The following is a 24,264-nucleotide window of genomic DNA, read 5'->3' as shown; positions in this document are numbered from 1 at the left end:
AGTGTCATTCTCATGATAATTGTTCAGCAAATTGAATTTTTGGCTTCTCAATGATTATAAAATCAAGCTCTCTAAATTACATCTTGCCAAAAACCCAGGAAAGGTGTTTGCAATAGGAAATAATCCAAAGATGTAAAAACCCAAGGATACAAGCCAATTGATCAGATTAAACATACAGACAGTCCTCAACTTATGACCAGTGATTTTATGAGTTTCCTTTATGACAGCCTTAGAACGGATGCTTTATGGAATGTAAACAATCACCAGCTGTTGTAAATGATTGTCTTGCCCCTAGTTATGTGACCACATTTCAGGGGCTTGGCAATCTGTTCACATTTACAACTGGTTGTCAAGTGTCCTACAATCATGTGATTACTGTTTGCAATCTTCTCTGCCAACTTCCCCAGAAAGACAATGAGGAATTGGCAGGGAAGGTTTGCAAGTGCAGGAAATGGAGAACTTGATGTCTGTTACCTTGGCACAGCAAGGTTTTCTCTCCCCCCCCCCCCTCTGTGCAGGGAAGGAGAATTCTCCTGTGTGTTGGAGGAACAGACCCCAAATCCTTGGGAACTGATCAGCCTTCTGTGCCTTTCAAGAGCTGGTGTTCCTGCCATTTTTTCTCTGCCCAAAGGCTAATAAAAACCATTGAAAGGCACATAAGGACGCTGTATAAGTCAGGGAAGTTGCAGGGGGGTGCTCAAGTGATTGGCACAGTGCATGTGCCAAGAGGTTGGGGAAATTGTGCAGGTGGGGAAGAGTTATCCAGGCAATGTGCAACCTTCTTTTCTTACTTTCTCATTACAAACATTCCCTGCTAGTTTCCCCATAAGTAAAAGACTTGGTGGACAATCATGACTGAGTTTAGGTTTCCTGTTGGCTTCCCTATTAACTTGTGGGAATGGCAGTCATTGACCAGAGCAGCGTGGAGGAACTGTATCAGCCACAACTTCCCAAAATTCCATCACCATGGGAGTAATGTAGTGGTTCCCAAACTTGGCAACTTTAAGACTTGTGGACTTCAACTCCCAGAATTCTCCAGCCAGCAGAGAGAATTATGGGAGTTGAAGTCCACAAGGCTTAAAGTTGCCAAGTTTGGGAACCACAGGAGTAATGAGTCCTAGCCTTGTATAAGTTAACCCATTTGAGTTGCCTTGGTTCAAAAAATTGCGTATTCTGGATGCACATTTTCCCCAGTTAAAGGTTACAAGCAGGCAAACAGATACAAGAGTTTTATTGGAATATAGATTGTGCTGGGCAGTAAAATTGAAACTCGAGTTGCATGGCAATCAGGATTATTTCTGTTTTGAAATAAGATTCCCCATTGCCCAACATCAGAACAAAAGTAGGACATTCTGAAATTATAACTAATGAATGAAAGGAAAGGAAATTTAGTTCTATATTCAGCATCTATGGTGTTAAGAACTCTCAGCTGATCAAATGTTCCTTCAGTCAGCTTTTATATCAACCTATCATGTTGTCTTGTTAATAGCATTTTGTACCTCATGTGATCCAATATCAGTCATTCCATAAATATAAATTATTTCTTGCAAACAAAGGGGAGAGGTAATAGGTTTTTTTCTCTCCTTTATCTCTGTAGTATTCATGAAACATATTTTATTTATGTTGATAGTGAAATGTATGTTAATTTTTTTTAATTAAAAAACCCTTTCTAATTTTGGGTATTTATAGGATTTTCTTCTTCTTTTCTAGTTCCATTTGCTTGCTTGCTTCTTTTTTGATTAAAACAAATGTACATTTATTTGAACAAGTTTGGTTATTCCCTGAGAAGCCTTGAAAGCTACTTTCAAAAATCTGACAAATAAGTTACTGTAGGTGGTTCCTGATTTATTACCATTTGGTTTAACTTTGGTTCAAAGTTATGATGGCTTCTGAAAAAGTAACGGCTGGTCCTCAAAATGATGACCATCATGTTATCCTCCCATAGTTACATGATCACAATTAGGGCACTTGGCAACTAACTCGCATTTACGACGGTTGTGATTTGCCATCTTCCCAGCCAGGTTCTGGCAACCAAAGTCAACTGGAGAAACTGAATTTTGTTTAACAATCATGTGAATCGCTTAATGACCATGGCGGAAAGGTTGCAATGTTGAGTCTGGTCCTGTGATGCCTCGCTTTACAACAACCACACTGACTTAAGACGGAAGTTCCATCCCAATTGGGGTCATAAGTTGAAAACAGCCGATGTCTTTTTGTATTAACCATTTTGTCACTGTAAGATTTTTCAGAGTGGAAACAGGAGAGGGAAGAACCATTTCCAGGCTACTAATTATATCCCAAATGATGAATGTGGGCAACCTTTCCCCCCCCAAACTCCTTTGTAAAAACCTCTGTCTTTGGTTACCTCTCATTTCTTTTTAAAAACCATGGAGAACACACCTTATTTAAAAGATCACCTGTAAACGTTTCACAATGAGAACCATACATGGCAACGGTCAGTAACTACAATCCCCAAAACAAAATTAAGTTTTGTGAGGAATACCACATACCCCTTCCTTACTTCCAATTATGTGTCCCTCTAGAGGTAAGAAAAGAGTAACTGGATATGTTTTTATTGTAGTGCACATCTCCATTAATCCATTTTCTAATAAACTAGTTAATAATTAGAATGGTAGTATGTGTTGGAGAACCTAAAAGGGTATTTTTTCTTTTAATCTCTTCCAGTTGCTTTCATTTTAAGTTTACTGTGCAAAGCTATTTTCCGATCCTCTTTTGCATTGTTGGCTGTCATAGATCTGTTTAGTGTGTGTATGCAGAATCAACCGTACTGGACGATTTCAGCAGAAGTTAATTTTTTTTAATGGGTACATCAACATGGGTTGAATAATCTGGTGCTTCTGATTCCTAATAATATGTCCTCTCAAAGCAGATCTAAAATTTAGTTGCTTATACAGACAGTATTATTTTATAATGATTTTCTCTTTTTGAATAATAATTTTGCTTTTTTTTTCTTGACTAGCATTCGTATTTTATTACTCCTGATTTAACTGGATTACTAACTGTTCCTGAAAGTGTAAGTTTTGATTATATTTGCAATATTTATAAAGGTTTACAAATTAAATCATTTAACAAACATCTGTAGAAATCTGAATAATTATTGATTAAACTTCCTCATTAATATGGCTTCATTCATCTATAGGAAATGCATAATTAAGTATTAACGTAACATTGTTGCATATTTTGGATAATATGTGTGTGATTATATCTGCATTTATGCAGCTAATTTAGCTAAAATTAATGCAAGGGTTTACTTAGGATTTAGTGTGTGTGTATATAATTGGAGTTTTAAATAAATAGTTATAGATATATAGTAAACTCAAAAACAAGCAATTCAAAAGACGCCTTTCTGAAAATATAAGATTATTCTTGGACAGGTTTTCAAAATATGCAAATGATAATAGATAAATTTCAGTTAAATGCTTATTAGGGAGATACATTTCTTTAAAAAGATTATTTTAACTAGACAGAAATAAATTTATATATAATTCAGTTACCTTTATTAATGTGTTAACAGACCTTATTCTTTGTTTATTAGAGAAATCTTACTGAATATTTTGTTGCTGTGGATGTGAATAACATGCTACAACTTTATGCCAGCATGTTGCATGAGAGACGCATCATTATTACCTCCAGCAAGCTAAGCACTGTGAGTACTTCACACATCTCTCTTCAAGTAGAGCATATTGAACACCTCACAAAAAGGGCTTGCATATCTCCCTCGATTTAAATATGTCCCTTATATACTTATGAGACAATATCTACATACTCTCTTTAAAAGATGTCGTTTTAATCTGACTCTTGAAGCATGGAAGTCTGATTGATATGGGCTTACTCAAAGGCATTAAGGCAGGTTAATTACTTTTTGTTACCCTGGGATGAGAGTTCTTTAACCCTCTAGAGTTATATTTCTATGCCTTCCAACCTATAAAGAATTCTTAAGGGCTATTATAAGATCTTTATTATTCACTTGTGGCTTATTCCGTTGGGCCCACCAGGCAGGAATCAAAGGGCTATGATAATAGCTGCTATCCTAAGTCTAGTAGTGTTGGCGAAGAGATACTGTAATGACTCTGATTCTGAGCAGCTCTTCAGACTGATAATGACTTACTATTCCAAGTCATTTTTATTACATCAGTTTTATGCCTCTGCCTAGGTTGAAATGGCTTTCCCGTGTCATTGCAGATGGAACTGAGATAAAGGCTGTGCTGTGTTTATCCATGCCTAAATCTTTTGATAGTCCTGTTTGTTTCAGGCTGTGGTGTCATTTATAACTCTAAATCCATCACCTTTAATTTGGAAATAACATTGCCTTCATGCCAGTGGGCATCATTTATATCTTCTGCATAGTGTCTGCTTAATTTAAGCCCATAAATAAATTAATTAAACTCCCCCAAATCCTTTGCTTTACTTAATACTTTAATACCAGACTTTATTCATGTGGGCGTCTATTCTTCTCTTAACAATAAAGTGGATGTATTAACATTTTCAAAAACTAATGCTCATTTGAAGGTAAATCCATTAAAAAAACATTAATTTTAATTTAATTAAAACAAAACTTTTTGAATGATTTGTTGGCTTTTTATTTGTGGAATATAAGTCTTTGGATCCCCCCCCCTCCAACAAACACAAAAAACCTAGTATATCAGTTAATTGCATTACTGTAAGTTGCTTCTTATAAATTGCTTAGAAGGACTAGTGATACCATTTTCTCTTCTTTATATTCCTCTTCCTCCATTTAAAAAAAAAAAGAGAAATAAAGGTCTCCTTTAGTAGGGAAAATAAAATAGCCACAAATTACAATGTTGATGTTGAAAGAGACATTTTTCTTCTCTTCAGCTAGCATGGCAAGAATTTTTTTGAAAATGAATCCAATGCAAAACAGCATCAGCCATTCTGGGACGTTATATAGCTAGAATTGTTAGTGTACTCAATGCAGCAACCTTCTTACGTATAAGCTAACTTGCAGTACCTGGCCAATCATGGCAGACTTTGAAAATAAGCTAAGAAGCTCACACTTGGTCAGTATCGGTGTGGACCAGTCTAAGAAGTTAAATAAAACTGGGGAATGTAACAGCAAAACGCTTTTCTTGTTCCTCAAAATATTATATGCATATATTTATTTCAATTTGACTTTTTTGTTTCCTTGATCGCTGAAGTAGGGTTTAAAAGCTTAAACTAGTAAGATTCTGCAAGTGTAATCGACTCATGGTCGGCTGTGCAGTCTAACAATTACAATCTTAGCTTACATTAAAGTAAGCTAATAGTTTTATGCTCTGAAGGTTCATCCTTATGCCCTGCTAACTCCCCACAGGTACGGTTTTAACTATTTTCAGAGGATGCTCTCATTTTTAGCCCACGGTCAAGAGAGCTTGCTTTTTTTATTTAACAGTTCCAATTTATAAAGGCCATTTTCCTCCTTCGTGACAAAAGTCTTGCTGTACAATCAGTGATACCACAATGATTCTGGTCATAAGGCTGTCAGGGGTAGGATCTGTGTCGCTCCAGGGCCAACATGAGCTGGTGGTGCAGGAGCCCCCCTTCTCCTCTATCGCCTTCCTGTTGTTTGGGCAGAAGATTCCATTTCCCCCCCTTTGGCCTCAGTTCTATAGTTGCTGGCTCTCACATCTTCCGCTTCTACTCCGAGACCTGGCAGGAGGTTGGGAGGATTAGCAAAAGAAGCAGAGGGGGTTGCTTGCAGATGCCAATTCTCCAGCTCATGGAATTGATCGGTGGGATGAATTGTCTCCATCCCATTCAACCTCATCGCATCCAACCTCATTCCTTGATGGTGATTCTCAGCTTGGAAGGATAGCAAAAAATACACAGAAGAAGAATGGACTCTTTTCCTGATCTCCAACCCCACATATAACCTAAGACCAGAGGTACGAACCAGTAGTAGCAGTGGCGGGAGGCTCCACCCACCCACCCAGATGCTTCTGCGCATGCACAGAAGCATTGTGTGTGTGGGAGCACAGCTGAACCAGTAGTAAAAAAAATTGGCAATCCACCACTGCCTAAGACCCAGTGGGAGGAAAGGCAAATCTTTTCATTCTCCTGATAAACTATGGATGAGATTTCAATGCAATTATTCTCAATCTTTAGAAAAGGCAAAAGCAAAAAAAAAATTATATTGAATATAAAACTGAAATCAAAGGTCAGTTATTTTTAATATTTTGTATCAATCTTAGATATTAAATAAGAATCTATTACCTTTACCAAGGAATTAATTTCCCATTTATTTCCTAATAAGACCGGGAGTTTTTATATATATATATATATATATGTAGGCTACTTTTGGTTAAGAGTGTTATCAATTCCTTTCTTTTGTTGAAGGAGTTGTCCTTTATCTTTGGACGTTAACTTAATATCAAGTGTTTATGAGAGTTCCTGCAGACTGAATTATGATGTCACCTCCATGTTATCAGCTCAGTTTTGGTTCGCTATCTAAGGGCAGTTAGGACCAAGATCAAACCCATAATTCAAGCCTTCTCCTTCTCCTTTTTGGGGAGGGGGAGAGAAGGGAGGTGGGAGTGCAAAATTGCTGTACTCTAATCCACATTCTTTACATTAGGAAACCCTGTGCCACTAAATTGTGATGATAAAGCACTAAACTTACTATGCAAAAAAATTAAATATAGGAAATGCCTGAGACCAGTGGTATACTAACCATTAGGCAAACTAAGCATGTGCTGAGGGCACCAGGCCCAAAGGGGGCACCACAAAGTTGAGAAAGAAAAAAACAACAATGAAGATTTGTACGGTGTGTAAAAGGGAGGGGGGGCACCAATATTTGTCATGCTTAGGGCACCAGTGAGCCTTAATACACCACTGTGTGAGACCACGGAGGGTTGTGTTGGTGGAAAGCAACAGATTTCACTTAAAAAGTTATGAGAATTCCACGTCCGATCAGCTTCCTGGTTGTCACTATATTTGCATTTCTTACCTTATAATAGCATTTTAACTATGAATGAATGCATATCATGTCCATAATATTTATTTCCAAAACATTTAATTTATAATGTTTTTATTTTGTCATCTCACATACCCTTTGCCTGTTGTACGTCTTAAATCTGTGCTATTATATATCATAACTTTAATATTTGTGGGTGTGAATTCAGTGTATTTCTCCTCTCCTTAAACCAGCGTGAGAAGCATTTTCAGAAAGGCACTGCTAGCACATTGATTTTATGCCTGTAGTAGACAGGCCTGAGAAGTTTGGGCCCCAAGTGAACCTGCTGTGGTACTCTACCAGAACATCATGCTGTAGTCTTGTGTATTCAAAGCAAAGGAATAAATCATGATTTTACAACAGTGCATCAGTTGACTTATTGCTGTTTTGTGACCACTGGATGGGAAGGATTGCTGTTTAATGCCATGTCATTGGTTCTCAAGTCAGTCAGGCATGAAGGCTTGTCATATGCCTCTGTAATTGTACCTCTCCAGATTTCCTCTAACTAGTCAGCTGGGGCTGTGCATTTTGTCTCTAACACCCAGCTGGCCTCTGCCTGACAGCAGCCTTCCCATCATCCTGTCAGTAATATGTTAAATAGTGGGTGTCTGTTTCAAGGCCTCTGCTGGAGAAGCAGGTGGAAAGGATGCTATGCTTTAATGCAGAGGTCGAAATATTATCTCTCTTCCCCATCCCTTAAACACACACACACACACACACAGCCTTTCTTTATCTTAGAATGGACCAGTACGTTTGTAAGTACATTCTAACTGCATAATCTTGGCTCTTCTCACAAATAAATTTTCATCTGCATAAAAACAGCAAAAGGAAAAGACTAAAACTTAGAAAGTAAAGTGATTCCCTGCAATTGGGAGGCCGTCCTTTCCCTAACCCAGTGAATCAATTATGACCTCATGTTCTGTTAGATAACTCTTAACTAGTTGATGTCTGCAAATAAGATACATTTCTTCTTATCAGTTCTTCCTTTGACAGACATGGTATTTTTCATTTAATGTTGTCAAGGGAATTGAGAACATTTGAAAGAAGCAGAGCAACTGACCAGATGCTAGGGAATGCAAAACAAACCCCCATTTGTTATAATTGCATTAACCTTCAACATGCCCGTCTTCCAGCTGACTCTAAAGAAGAGATTCATGAATATTTGCCAGATCCAGATATCATAATTTAGTTACTTGTACAATAATTTCTTGACACTTTTTCTCCCATTGGATGTAAGGTTTATTTGCATTGATAACCTTTTCATCAAAATGCTGAATCATACTTTTAAAACTTGATCAAATCCTTAGAAGCAAGGCTGGGAGGATGAGAGAAGAAGGGGGAGAAGAAATGTTTGGTCCACTCCACAATCTGCTACCTCTCAAGGATCACTGAGATATATAGTGCATTTTCACGATCCAAAGTGATTCCCTCCTCTAATGTTCAATGCTGAGCCCAAAGGTTGATCTTCCTTCCACTACTGGATTGTGAATTTGCCCAGTTCCGTAAACACCCAGGTCTTTTTTGGATCAAGCATTACTGATAATTTGAAAAATGTAAGAGGTTGACCCTCTTTTCAAAAAAACTTTTTATGAGTTTTCTTATCTGAGTGCGAATAAGCAGATCTAAGAAAAATAAAACAACTCTACGGTAATTTCTGTACTTCTTGTATCTTCAGATTCTGAGTCACTTGAAATAATAAAGAATTAATATCAGGCCTGACAAAAAGCGAAGGGAATTATGTGCTACCTTTAAAGTATATGCCCACCCAGACCTCTGGGGAAGCAGTGATGAATTGAAGACAGTCCCATTGAGAATGCAGCTTCCAATCATGGCAGAACAAGGAGGACCTGAGATTTACCCACATATCCTCCAGTCAGCATCTCTCTGAAAGAAGGCCATAAGTGGCCTTCGGCAAGTATAGACCTCTAGGAGTCAAAGGATAACCACCTTTGCCCTTATTGCAGTCAGTGCTTTCAAAAGGAAGCTAGTTTTGAATGCCTCTTTTCTTAATTACTTCTGGAAATTGCTTGTTATTGGGTATTTTAGGGATATTAAGAACCTTCAGAATAGCAAGTTTCATTGGATGAGTTTCCTTTAGTCCTTGATTAGAAAAGATTTATGGAAGTTTAAGGATTTAAAAAATTCTTATTTTGGAATACAGCAAAAGGGTGTTTAGAACATTGATTTTGGAAAGTTATAAATGGACTAGGAGGCCATATTACTTTGAAGTAAGATTCTGAAATTAATTACAATAATCCTTTTTGTGGATTGTTTAGAATGCTATTAAAATATATGGAGATTTTGAAATTATTAAGACACCTTCCCTTGGAGGCGGATATCTGGAAAAATGCATTCAGAAGTTACTCTTACGATTGTCTGCTATCATAAAAGTTTAAATTTTGATGAAGCTTCTGAGAAGAGACTAAGAGAAAATGGAAAGAAGTCAGGTTCTGGGACACCATTAAAAGAGATTAAAGATCAAGATTGTTAAAAGCAAAAGAACATAACATTGGTTTATTTGATCAAGATTAATGACTTTTTTTTTAGGGAAAGTGATGTCACTATTGAAAGAAATATAAGACTGATTTATTTGATGAAGGTTAAAATGCTATATCCTGTTTTTGAGAATTCTTAAAGATTTTTTGCTGATTAGGACAGATTGATGAGGCTTTAATAATTTGTTTATATTTAAGATATGGGAAGAAAATATATTTATAGTAACAGAGAAAGTGATAAATTACTGAAATTGTTGGTACTTGTGATGAAAGGGATTGAGTTATTTCTTTATAAAAAGGTATCTCTTTTTAATATCCATAAGGATAATTATATATAGAATTATTATACTACATTACATTATATTAATAATTATATGAAGAATAATTACTACACAAACAATTTTAGAAAGCCGAAAGAGTCAATCTTCTTAGAAGAGTTCCTGAGCTTTCTTTCAAGATTTATCTTTATTCATTATAGGCATTTACGTATATTGAATCCTTTGAAAGAACAGGCAACTTACCAATAGTTGAACCAAAACATATTGTGGGGCACAAGGCCAGAAACGAGATAGTGAAATAAAGTCCAATCCTCTGTTTGCTTAAACCTAATAGACCAGGCCTGTCAAACTGGCGGCCTGTGGGCTGGATGCGTCATGTGCGGGCCACGGCCACCCCAGCTCCGCAAAGGCAAAAAGCATCACAATACATCATGATATGTCACGTGATACGATTGAGTTTGACACCCATGCAATAGACGGAATCTTTCCGAACTACAGCTATACTGTTTGAGCTGCTAGACATATCGTGACGGATTCTAGGGTGTGATTACCCCAAACCGCTTCATGCCTTCCTCTTCCAGATTGGGACTGTGTAGTCTCTTGATCTGAGTGTTTTTCTGGGAAAGTTCTGGCAAAATTCAGTTTGCTGATGCAGAGAACATTCCATCATACATACCACTCTAGTAGAAAATGTGCGAAAGCTTCCAATTTGGTATCAAAACCTTAAACAATCCTTTCTCAAAAAATTATATATGTTCAGAAACTGCACTTCCAGGATCTTCTGAAGCAGCATATCAGAGGAATTTGATTCCTCTGATACTAGCAACATTATTTTTATCTATTATGTATTTATATACTACCTTGCCATTTGGAGAAATTCACTTTATGTAATAGAGGAAAAGATAGATCTTGATTATTGCTTATCACATTTTGATATTTGATAAAACTTTCAGTAAAGGGTTTGCTTTGATTTCAACATCTATATATTTATTTGAGATACGGTTTATTATTATATGAATGATTTATAATTAGATCCATAGTTAAATACAGTGAAAACCTAATAATTCAAATCTTTACCAAGGAGTTAACAATTATTAAGATAGTCTCTGAAAATATGGTCAGCATAGTAGGTAGCATTTTTATAAAATTATGGTGTTTTTAAATGCTTTCTGGAAGTTGATTTTAGAAAACCAGAAAAAAATGATAAAATAATTTCTACAATTAGCATACTATTTATTTTAATGACTATTCATCATTTCAGTATAATCTATGAAAGGAACTTTGACTTCTACTTTTTCTATTAATTTCAAATATTGATTTCACTTTCACGATACTTTTAAAAGTACAGGACTGTTTGTATATACGTTAGCTCCCTTACATTTTGCTGCATTTTTAATTTTTAAAAAATGAGCATTAATTAAATATTTAGACTGTAGACAGATGGTTACCTTCTGTCACTTTAAAAATGTTTTTAATGTGTTGCATTTCTCTCTGCAGCAGTTTATTGTTTATAGTTGCCAGTGTATTTATTTTGACATACTTCTGGGGGTTTTTTCCTTCCACCTGCAAGGTGCTGAAATACTTTGCTAATAATAACTTCAGTGAAAAAGAACACTTTCATATATATATATATATATATATATATATATATATATAGATAGATAGATAGATAGATAGATAGATAGATAGATAGATAGATAGATATAGATATAGATATAGATATAGATATAGATGATATAGATATAGATATAGATATAGATATAGATATAGATATAGATATAGATATAGATATAGATAGTCTCTTATGACGAGCCGATGGACAGAGAATGGAAGCAGTGAACTCCCTCCCATATTTGGGCATACCAGGGGTTGTGACTTTAAATATATATACCTTTCTCCCTGGCTCAGCTGATAACGGAGGATAGCCTGCGGCTTAGTTGTTAACACATCTGCCTAATATGTAATACAGCCCAGGTTCGAATCCCAGTAAGGGTATGGCTAGCTGATGAGAGCTAAATAGCTTGAAATAGATCTATACTAGTCTCCCTTTATTTATTTATCAGCACAAATACAACATATGTAAAATGGGTTGTAAAAATCTAAATATATATATATATATATATATATATATATATATATATATGTGTGTGTGTGTGTGTGTGTGTGTGTGTGTGTGTGTGTGTGTGTGTGTGTGTGTATGTATGTATGTATGTATGTATGTATGTATGTATGTATGTATGTTGTATTTGTGCTGATAAATAAATAAAGGGAGTATAGATCTATTTCAAGCTATTTAGCTCTCATCAGCTAGCCATACCCTTACATGTATGTATGTATGTATGTATGTATGTATAGTGGCAATACGCTATTTTTCTGTATTTAGACATGTAATTGTTACTGAATGTGTTAATGTTTTTGCTCTAAAAGCAGTGCATTTTAAAAAAATCTTGACTTAATAAGGAAATTTATAATAAAATTCCCTTTCTGTTAATTTATTTGTGAATATTTTCCTTATCCATCACTAATTAAATATGCACAATCCATGCATATTTAAAATGATTATTTTATATTTTTAATTACCTATATTTTAATAGTTTTTTTTAAAATTCTCATATTATTATTTATTCATCTTTTCTTTTTCATATAGTTAGCAGAAATGTAAGACATTTATATAATCTAATTACAGTTTTCATAAAATTTCATATGGATAGTTGGGGCCCACCTGCTTCCTAATTTGAAAGCTATTTTTAATATTTTGGACATTTTTTTTCTCTAACTCGCATGTTTTGCAATTAGAATTGATACAATTTCCACTGATATGTATGTTGCCAATGAATATATACTGTAGCATGATGGTTATTGATCTCATTGTTCATTAATTAATATCTTTTGCACTGGGATATGGACTAAAGGCAACAAGCCTCCATTCCTTTCGGCAATGCTTTGGTTTTCTTGAGATCATTGCAATTTTTATGAGGACATCAACTAACTTTGTCTCTGGGAAGAATTCAAAATTATTTATCAAACATGCCAGACTAGAACAAACAGCCCCAATGGTTTCCTTATCCTTTACCTCTTCTGCTGTGTGACCAGTAACTCTTTCTCCCCCCATCCCCCTTCCATTCTTGTAGTTATCTCTCTGAGAAGGTGCAAGAACAAAAGGCACAAGGAACCGGCTAACCCTTGTCCCTTCCCAATTCATGGCATAGAGGTTTACCACCAGGCAAAGCGGACTTAAGTGGGACAGGAATTATTCCCTTCTTTTCCTTCCTTGGACCTGTGCCTTGCATCCTCCTGTACGTTGAGTGGAGCCTCAGTAAGGGGCACCATCTGGGGATGGTTCACACATCACACTTAAGCCATTGGCAAGCTTAGTTGCCAGACCATGGGCACTCCAAGCTGTCCGTACCCAGTTAGGAGGCAGAGGAAGAGGCAGAGTGAAGGATTGCCTTGTAAAAAATCCAAGCCATGGGAATATCAATCTTTCAGTGTCCTGGAAGACACAGAAGACTGAGAAATCAGTATTCCCACTGCAAAAAGCTGCCAAGATGGAAAACAAGCTGCTATGAGTAGAAATGTGAACTGATTTGTACTTGATTTCAGCTTGGAAAGTTGGCCTTGGATCCGAGATTGTGAATCTGCATAGGGCTTAGGTTTAGCGTCACAAATAGCTTACTGGAAAGTACAAATGGAAAAAGTAAGCAGTGAGCTGCTTCATAATACCAGTTCTACACCTCTTCATCTCAGTATTTATAGTAGCCTGAATCTGGAATAATTCCGTGTAAGAGAAAAATACAGAAATACAGCATTCTGGCAAAGAACAGAATAAAATTCACAGGGTGGCTTATTTATTGCTGCAGTATATAAGAAAGTAGGTGGTTATATGTGGGGAACAATACAAGATGGGTTGGTATCTTCTGGATTTGGCAAGCATGGTGTTTATTAAGAAAAAAACTTGAACAAGTCAACCTCCTAGTTCTCTATCTGATGAATCCCACCGTGGAATCTTAGTTTATAATTTGACACAGTTATATATTGGTGTTTTCTTCCCATTCTGAGTCTGAGAACCAGTTTGGTTTAGTGGTAAAGGCACCAGACTAAAAAGGGGGGGGGGACTGTAAGTTCAAATTCTGCCTTAGCCATGAAATCCAGCTTGTGACTTTGGACCAGCCATTCTCTCTCAGTCTAACCCACCTTGACAAGGTTGCATTTGTGGGGAAAATAAGAAGAGGAAGATGTATATATTTGCTTCTTTGAGTCATTTGTAGAAATAATAAAGGCATGTTACAAATAAACAAATAAATAAATCATACGTTTTCTCAATCGACTGACATGCATGCTTCCAATTGGCTTTTAGCTGAACTGTTAATAAACGTTTTATCTTTCTGGATCATAAAGAAAAGGAGCATTTTGCTTCTACTTTGTAAAACAAATAAAGCAATGTCATTTCAGCTCTTCTTTTTTAATCCAGAAATGAATTGTGTGATAGGCTATAAAGAAGAATAAATATTAAATTAACATGGGGATATAGGAATAACAGAAATATTAAACTTTTTTTAAAAAAGTTCTTCAAACAAAATATTTTAAATATCCTGCCAAAATTGAGTGATTGTTTTGCTAGAATTTACCAGCAAAGCAGTTTAACAAGTAATGTGGATACAATTGTTGGGGTAAGAATATGATTAAATCAAATTGTTGTAGCTTTGAGGAACATAATGAGAGAGTAATTGGTAATCATCTAAAGAAAATCATTATAGGAATAAATGAATCTTGCTGTCTTAGACCAAAATGATTTTAGGATTAAATATATTGTATTTTTCCAATATAAATATAACACATTTGAATGTCTGTGTTCTGTAAGGATAACTACAAATGAAATTAGCTATACCATCTTTCCCATTTGTTGATCTAAACTCCATTTCTAGTCATTGTTAAGCCAAGAAATATAAAAAATTGCTTTTCATTAGGCTTTTAAGTTTCTTGAATAAGCTAAAAGCTAATTGATAATTTAAAAAAAATATATAAATAAAACTGATTCATTTAAAGCACTTTATTAAAATTTAGCTAATAAATCATGGGTGTGAATATCACCTTGTATTAGGCAGGATAATTGTTATCCAATGCAGTGACATAATTACAAAAGATAGGTATTTATTTTTGAATAAAGAAACACACTGTTTAAGTGTACTAAAATGCATTTCTTTACCTTAATTGGTAAACTGGTTTATTTCATGGCAAGTTTAGATTATGCTTGTGACTTCTTTTTGTCCTTTTGCCATAAATAACATTGATATCATCAATTGATTTCATAAATATTCTTCAAGTTACTTATTTGTAGTTTCGCGTAACATTTCTAAGATGATTTAAATCCGTATTTGTGGAAAGCTAAACAAGCAATAAGGAAACTGTCTCAGCATGATGTCCTAAGTTATTTTTCAGATTGTGCATTTGTATTATATGAATTTAATGAATAAATAGAATAAGGATAGAGCTTGACTTATGATCATAGTTGGGAGAGAAATTTCTGTCACTAAACTATGTGATCATAAAGTGTCACGACATGTGAACACATTAGTTAGTGATAGCAATCCTGGTAGTCCCAGTCAGTGCCATAATTCCAGACATGCAGGTTGTTAAGTGGAAGTGAAGGGAATCCCAGCTAAGGAGCATGGGTGGGCCATGGAGGGTAGGAAGTAACCCTGGTAGGCCGGGCACAGGTTGCAGGTGAATTGGGGGATACTGCTGGGAGATGCAAGCTGGACTTTGTGCTGGATTCAGGGAGGCTAGGGAAAAAAGAATACAGCATGTGTGTGTGAGCACTCACAGGGAGGCTGGGAAAGAATACACTGCAGCTCAGGGGCTCCTGAGTATACCTTGGTTCTGGGGCTGCAAAATTACCTGAACCTCAGTGCAAAGCCACAGCCGTTCTCAAAGATGGTCCAGCCCAGCCTCATGCACAAAGGGGCCTTTTTTTTAGTGAACTGCAAGATCCCTTGGGTGTTGCAAGGCAGCACGAAGCCCAGTCCCAGCCCAGCCCATCAGCTCAACACAAAGGGGCTTCTTAGCAGGCCACAGTTCTGGGGCTGCAAAAGCTCCTGCAGTACAGCGTGAAGCCCTTTGTAGAGTGAAGCCCAGGCCTAGCCTGGCGTAGCAGCAAGGCGCAAAGAGACTTCTGCCACCCCAGTCCAGCCCATAGTTGCCCTGGTTACGAATCGATCTGAGTCCCCTGCTGTCCTGTGCTTTGCTGCCCTCGCTGACATTTGCCATTCTCTTGTCCCCACTGCTGACAGGCGTTCCTGGCCTGGGCCTTCAGTGGGGGAGCTGCTGGCTACAAAGGCCGTCTTCTTCAGGTCTTGCGGAGAAATCCTGATACGGCCAAGGACTGCCTTGAGAAGGGCCAGACTGGTCAGCAGCAGGAGAAGGAAGATGGCAAACGTCAGCTGGGGCAGCAGGAGTTGCAGAGTGGGGAGGGGGAAAGGACATAGATGGGGAGAGATAGGTGGGTAAGGGAGCCGAGGTGGCACAGTGGTTAGGGTGCAGTACTGCAGGCCACTTCAGCTGACTGTTATCTGCAGTTCGGCGGTTCAAATCTCACTGGCTCAAGGTTGACTCAGCCTTCCATCCTTCCAAGGTGGGTGAAATGAGGACCCAGATTGTTGGGGGCAATATGCTGACTCTCTGTAAACCGCTTAGAGAGGGCTGAAAGCCCTATGAAGCGCTATATAAGTCTAACTGCTAAGTTGAAGCACTCTTGTGGTTGAAAGTTCAAGGGGGCCGCCAAGTGCCCCAGTTTTGATCACGGCCCTGTGCGAGAGCCATAACTTCAGGAACCAGTTATAAATCCTTTCCTTCATCCTCACTGTAACTTTGGCTAGGTGCTGAATGTATGGTCGTAAATCTAGGACTATATTTAAGTGAAAATATAAAAGCTATAAAAATTTCAAGCATAGATAGTAAGGTTTTTCTAATACCTTGCTCATTGCATATACAATATGTGTACATAATTATTATTAAAGATTTAAGCAAATCTAATTTGGAGTCGCATTAAAAATAAAAAAAAATTATGCTTATTAATTATTTTGTTGGTAGAAAACAAATGTCCTGTGGGGTATTTTTAGCGTCCTCCTGCAATAAACGTTAACCATTTGAGAGATGAGGTTTCTTAATATCCTTTCAAGCATCCAGACTCCAAAGTCTCATACGTTTATGGGCATTGGTGCCATTGTCTATCTTAAGCATTATGAAATTGGATTTTTTCTGAATTTCTGCAGCTCCAATTTAAAAAAAAATAAGTGTCATTTGTGATGTTTCTTCTATTGTTCCCTGGTTCTGCTCCATCAAACAATCACATTGGTTTGCTATTTGCATCTTCTCAGCTATTTCTTTTGAGGCTGTAGCACCAGTGGAAATGCTGACACGAGAGCGAATGTGCTGTCAAGCCATAAAGTATCTAAGTAGTTTTCAGCTTACGGTTATTTCAAGTTGGGGAAAGCTAGACAAAAATATCCCCGGACAAAATATAATAGAATTGTAGAATACATTGAGCGATGAATACAGTGCTTTGAATAATTTCAATATCAACCAGAAGAGTCCTTGTTTTTTTATGCTAATATCACTTTCCCAAAGAGCTATTTTAGATACCTAGCAAGGATTTCCTTTTTTAAAAAAATACTACATTGCATATTTTAATCCAGTCATGTATAGGATTTATTAACACAGTGCATGTTTATTTTTGTTTATTTCTTGCCATGAATGTATTCATATATTTGGGAGGAGATTATTTATGTATTCATTTATTTATTTATTTGTGAATAAATGGAAATAGAAATGTAATAATTTGAGATAGGAAATCTTGATGGATACCAGATAAAATATACAGGCGCCTTACCAATTTATTTTGCAATTGAAATTGTAGACATTTGCAGACTGATAGTTTTGGAAAAAAATGTGCCTTAGACCTTTCAATATGAAGTATCACATACAAGATTCTTCCCACTGCAACATATTTTCTCCCTTTCACATGTACAGAAATAATTTTCATGCATGACAAAAATGAAAAAAAAAGTGATATGTAGCGCACTTGCTACACTTTAGTTATCTCCAGGAAAAATGTCATTTAATGGACATTTTTCTTTTTTAAAAAGTGATTTGTATTAAAGATTTTCACATAAGTAAAAGATGGGCATGAAATTATGTAACGTAAGATTTTTAAAAATGAGAGAGACAATGCAGATAGAAAAAAGGCTAACAATATAAAGGCCCATCTTCTTTACAGTACTTGCAACATTATCTCTCCTTCCTCTTTACAATTGCCACATGGTTCCCTTTTCTCATATTTAATTCTTTGTAATCATAAATCCATAAACGACCAATTCATTTTTTCTGCTGTCAGTAAAAAATCCATAATTGGTTTCCAGTCTTTTGTAAAACTACTTATTGTCTTACCCCCAATGAAGTAGATCAGTTTTGTCATTTCTGTAAGTTCTTCACAATCTACTTCTCCATTGCAGGAATTTCAGTAGTTTTCCACCTTTTTGCATGTAGTAGCCTCATTGTAATTAGCATATACAAAACCAGTCTTCCATAAGTATTTTCTTATTGGTTTTCCATAATAAAAAGGTTATTTTTTAATATTTAATCAATAATTGATCGATCTGTATTGTAAGTGAAATTCTTAGCACATTTTATCTTGCACTGTTTAACTTGTTTTTCTGTTTCAAACCTCAGCAAAAGTTTGTACATTTTAGCAATCAAACCTTCATCATTTGTTTATAAATTCAAATTCCATTCTTTTTCAAAGGAGAATATCATGAGGTATGATTTAATATCCTTGGCGTACTTGAATATCAACAGTGGGCCTTGTTTCTATGCCAGAAAAGATGCAGGATACAAATAGTCCTTGTGAAGACCTATGGATGAGTTTTTGAACTATTTTTCCTTAAAAAAGAGATGAAGACTACCAAGCTCATCCTGAAGGCATAACCTGTCTCACAAATAACTACTTCTGATTTATTAACCATTTCAGATTCAGTATGCAGATGTGTCCATTGTTTTATTTGTTTTGTTTTAGATGATGTGCATTTTTACTTCATAGACTGTAGAATTTTAGATTTGTACAATTTAATAATATATAAGCTAATAATAATAGTAATAATAGCTTTGATACCATCAAACAATATCTGCCTATCTTAGGTCCTTGGGAAGAATTAGACAAGTGGATAAAAATGCCAGTTTAAACATCTGACGTTGATGTACCATATGATTCAATGAATCATCATCATCATCATCATCATCATCATTTGACCTTCACATTGTATATTTTGCAAATTTGGTCACAGAGTGAATGAACATCACTACTATAGTTTAAAGTAAACAATTTCTCTATTTTAGCCGATATATAAAAACTGTACGTTATAAATATAACTCTTAACAATCAATCATAATGGTAATTTTTATCATAATAATCAGATTAATATGTTCTGCAATTGTGATTTAGTTGTACATTTAAAATTTTTACCTCTGCGACATTTTGAACCAGTGTATATATCTATAATGTCAAATGTTCATCAGGGTAGAGTTTTAGAGTTTTATTTCATTTGTATGCCGCCCTTTTCCCTGAAGGGACTCCATGGGAACTAACATAGCTGTAGCGATCTTAAGAGGAGCAAGTCGCACAACATGCATCATGACATCGTGACACAAACTCTGACCTTAAGTATTGCATGGGATGTTGTGATGCAAATCCTGTCTCAAATACCAAACAAATAATAGAGTTTGCATCTTAATGTCACAATGCCCGTTTTGTTAGAGGTATGGATGCCCAGGCTAAGGGATCCTGCCTTGAGACCAGCTAAACTCCCTCTACCATCCCTTAAATTTTCTTTTAGTTAAAAGTAAAACATGAAGTTGGTATGCTACATAACAAAACTTTTGTACTTTCCTTCCCATTACTCACCCACCCCTATTTGGAACAACAGGGGTTTTTGAAAATTAAAAAGGATTAATAGTTCTCCAGAAGGGCATCTAACTTGAATACACTCAAAAGTTGGCTACACTTGTAGGGGAGAGAAACTAAAAGAAACCAAGACTGAAATTGAGTGACATTATACATAGTAAGGAAGTAATAATAATAACAAAAACTGAAATCTGTTTGTTTTTTTGCAATTTTTGTATTTAGTAATATATTTTTAGAACATTTAATATACTAATATGGTTCTATATACTTGTGTCAAAGGAAATTTGCATCTATGTTCTGTGTAAGACTAATATGTGACTTTTTCAGAAATTTTTTTACTTATCTTTGGGTATTATAGTTTGCTCCACTCTTGAAAGTACTAGAAAGATAGCAAAGTTCAGAAAAATTCCTGAAATCTTAAATGCAATAATTATTACTAGAAGGATAGACTGTAACATATAAATAAATATTTGAATTTTTGGATTTATGACAGTGATTATATTTCTAGGTTATTGTTCAGAAGAGTAGTGCAATCTAGAAGTCTAACATTTAATAAAAGGCAGTTCAGTTTAGGTGAAATTATCTGTGCTGAACTGTGCTCTGTGCTTATTTTAAATAGCTGTTACTAATCTGTAGGCATGAGACCCATGACTAATCCATTTCCTGGGTAGAGTTGCTAAAGGTTTAATATGTAATCTCCTGTCTCTTTGCATGTAAAAATTACTAGAAAGCATTGTATTTAATGGCTTAAGAACTATGATTAGACTAGTGACTATTAGATAAATTGTATGGGAAAGTAATTGGAAATGCAGCCAAAGGAATACACATTATGGAGAATTGCAAGCTATTCATTTGCAGAAACACTAAATTATCTCTATAGCAAGAAAACAGCAATTAAAACAGCAAGCAGCAAAGGGGATGGTAATGGCACTCTGTAAAATTACAGCTGTTCCACAGAGGTAAGGAAACAAAAATTAATCAGAAACGGGCAGCTTAACTAAGAAATTATGACATCTTTGGCTGACTGGAGCATAGTTGTCAAGGTTGGGCTGTTTGGTGGTCAATAGTGACATTCCATGTGTCAGTGAGCCTAGAGTCTCTTGATACAGGAACCCTCAGTTCACACATTACTGCAGCTCCAACTGCCGAGCATTTAAGTCCCTTGGTGCTCCGGTAGCCTCCAATTTCTCCTGACTGGCTCATGTTTCATTCTTTGGCAATTTGCCCTAATGATATCCCTCAGGAGCTTTCAGACTTTCTTCTTTTCCATATTTAATCCGGTTATATTAATCTGAATAGGAGTATGTAATGCTCTTCAAAATTCTGTTGCTTTGTGGGTTGTTTTTTTTAAAAAAAATAAAGCATTTTCTCTGCTCCTAATTTAGGCTGGAAATTCATAACCCAAATGGTTTGCTTAATTCTAAAGTGGAAGCTGAATTTTCTCTGAAAGATCTTTGGTTTGTTGGTGGCATTCATATTTAAGAAATAAAAGCCTCTTAAAACATGAGGTAGGAATAGCTGGCAGAAGCATCTGAGCTTTCTTGGCCACCCCAAGTTCAGGTGCCCTGTGTCCCACCCCTTTTGGAAATGGCCCCGCTCTTTGCTTTTTATTATATCATCTTACAGATTCAGAACTTGATTTGCTTTATGCGTTTGGGCTACCATACATGTGTGATCCGCTATGTGAATGATAAGAAAAATTACATTCTATTGCTTCTATATCTTCCTCCTCTGGCTTGTTTGCTATAAAAGCAGAATCTTCAGTGCTGTGTAAACAAAAGTTCCATCCTTGATGCCAGGTTTGCGTTTCTGAGCTCATTGCAGTCAGAATACTGGAATACGTACGTTCGTATAGCATCAGGAAACACGTAGTTGATAAGCAGAGATTTGCAAAGAGAAAGCGGAGCAGTGGATTATATTCTGGCTATTGTGACCCTACAGTGCCTTCTGAGAATTAGGATCCGTTTCATGTGAAATTCATCTGCTGGCTGCATCTGGCTTTCTTTGCAACCGGTTTGCCCTCAGAAACACATTGTTGTTAATCTCCTCCATAGTTCAAATAGCTCTCATAATATGAGCCAGTCTAACACTTAAGAAGTGCAGGGTATTATGTGCAAGATGTATTCCTCGTACCCTTTGTGAATTGTAAAACAGACAGGGGCTCCTGAGACAACTGTTAGTAGAGACTTAACTCCTCATTAAATTAAAGTGAGACCCCTGTTTAGCATTTTACTCAGGGAAGATTCTAGAGTAGTGCCAGCTTGGTCCCATTTGTTTGCCTTAATAGCCTTTTCTCTCTGGGATATTGTCCTTGGCATGGAGTTTGTTCTCTCTACCTGGACCACTTCTGCCACACCTTCTCCTGCATAGCAAGCCCTGCAGCTGGTATTGTTATCTCAGATGTTGGCCTCAAACCCAACCAAGATAGATCTCAGGGGGGGCCTCTCTTTCTTCCATCTAATAAAAAAGACCATCGTTTCTTTAAGACGGGAGTGGGGTGCACAATGTTGGGGTGGTTATTGCTGCAGTAACTGTCTGTAAATGGTTGAAGACCACTATGGGTAAGACATGAATATTATATGCATAGGTCATCTGATGAGTTGGAAGCTTCTGAGAAGAGTGGTGCTTTGTTGCTTGTGGGAGGTTTAATCCGATTTTAGTCTTAACGTTGTAGCTATTATTATTATTATCTGTGTGCACTATATCACAGACGTGAGTCCACCCCCTCATATTTTGTAAATATCTAAGTATATCTTTTCATGGGACAACACTGAAGAAATGACACTTGGCTACAATGTAAAGTAGTGAGTATGTAGCTTGTATAACAGTGTAAAGGGTGCTGTCCCCTCAAAATAACGCAACACACAGCCATTAATGTCTAAACTGTTGGCAACAAATTATTATAGCAAAGTATAACAAACAACTATTATCCCATAGAATTGTCATATTTCAGCCCTTCCATTTTAAATGTCTGCCGGCCTGACTGATACAAAGTACAGTATTTGTAATACTCATAAAAACTTGTATTTCTTTTCTAAAATGACCAATTGGTGTTTCTGAAAATCAATAACCAGTTTGGAAGTTTTATCTTGACAATTTAGCTAATCTTGTACCAATTCTCCCTTATCTCCATATCTATCTCACTCTTTATGCGTGTAAAACTGCAGTTTATAAACCTGCCAAACAAACGGATGTACAAAAACTCAAAAGTTCTGCTTTGAATCTAATCCCTTAGCATGAAAGATTTTTCAATACAATTTACTTTCTTATGTTCTGGTTCACGTTACAATAAAAAGAGAATATCCAACGTGCTTTGTCTCTGAGCGACAGCATTCTGCCTAGGAATGAATATATATAAAAAAACATTTATAGGTTGAAAGTGGCTTCCTTTCAGTAGAAGATAACTATTTCTACACCTCTTTATAAGACTGTGATTATTACTGATATTTCATTATGTGACTGAAAGTAATACAGCCTTTCCGTTGTACATAGAAATTCAGTACTTATCTGAATATTATATATATACATAATTGCAGGTTTATTGTTGCTGACATGATTAATACAACGTTTTACTTCTTGTCTTTCTTACAACATTAACCCTTTTGCTGTGTCTGCTTTGAATCCTAGTTAACCGCTTGTGTCCATGGGTCAGCTGCATTGCTATATCCAATGTACTGGCAGCATATATACATCCCAGTGCTCCCACCACATCTCCTGGATTACTGCTGGTAAGAGGCTACGTGTATTATTCTTTACCTCTCTCATAATTAAGCAAGACAATATGTTGTTGCCTTTTAATTAAATAAACAGAATCATTTGAAGATTAAATCCAGTTGTAATAGTACAGACTCAGCACTGCTTTATACAGATAACAAATATTTGAAACTGTACTTCTGCAGGACTAAGATATGAAACACGCCTTATTTTTAGATCCCTAGGTTTTAGAAGTTGGAGAATTACTGACATGAGACAAAATCCAAAATTTCGTACTATCTCTCTTTTTTTTATATGTTCCAAATGGATGTAGAGATACCAATGTAATTCAGAATGTTTCTCTGTTGAGGGAAGGTAATCAAAAGATCCTGTACAAACTCATTGAGAGCTATTAAATGTCATCATCACTAATTATATTTATTAATATTATTACATTTATTTGTCTCACCATGGGGCTACTTTAGGCGGCTTACAACAATAAAAAAATGAAGAAATAAAAGGAAAGTTTAAACAAAGCAAAAATAAATAAGAGAACAATAAAATAAACAAAAAGAAAACCAAGAAAATCCATCAATATAACTATGGTAGTAAAAAAAAAAAGAGGGACAAATGGGGAGCAGAGAGCAGAGGGGAGGTGGCGCAGTGTTTAAGGTGCAGTATTGCAGGCCACTTCAGCTGACTGCAGTTCTGCAGTTCGGCGGTTCAAATCTCACCGGCTCAGGGTTGACTCAGCCTTCCATCCTTCCGAGGTGGGTGAAATGAGGACCCGGATTGTTGTTGGGGGCGATATGCTGACTCTGTAAACCGCTTAGAGAGGGCTGAAAGCCCTATGAAGCGGTATATAAGTCGAAC

General features: G+C 36.2%; 1 protein-coding gene across 2 annotated transcripts in view; it reads left to right on the top strand.

Moving 5' to 3' along the window:
- DENND1B (DENN domain containing 1B) overlaps positions 1 to 24,264 on the top strand; it is a 160,067-nt gene that overhangs the window by 70,637 nt on the left and 65,166 nt on the right. For both annotated transcript variants that reach the window (XM_087719184.1, XM_087719183.1), the window contains exons 8-10: positions 2,981 to 3,034; positions 3,557 to 3,667; positions 23,326 to 23,426. In XM_087719184.1, coding sequence (XP_087575310.1) covers positions 2,981 to 3,034; positions 3,557 to 3,667; positions 23,326 to 23,426 — 266 coding nt within the window. The remainder of the gene's footprint in view (positions 1 to 2,980; positions 3,035 to 3,556; positions 3,668 to 23,325; positions 23,427 to 24,264) is intronic.

The sequence above is a fragment of the Thamnophis sirtalis genome, unplaced genomic scaffold, assembly GCF_051295495.1.
Source record: "Thamnophis sirtalis isolate CommonGarterSnake01/CBP01778 unplaced genomic scaffold, rThaSir2_p1.2 scaffold_7, whole genome shotgun sequence".
NCBI classification, from domain to species: Eukaryota; Metazoa; Chordata; class Lepidosauria; order Squamata; family Natricidae; genus Thamnophis; species Thamnophis sirtalis.
This window is presented reverse-complemented; position numbering and strand designations above follow the sequence as displayed.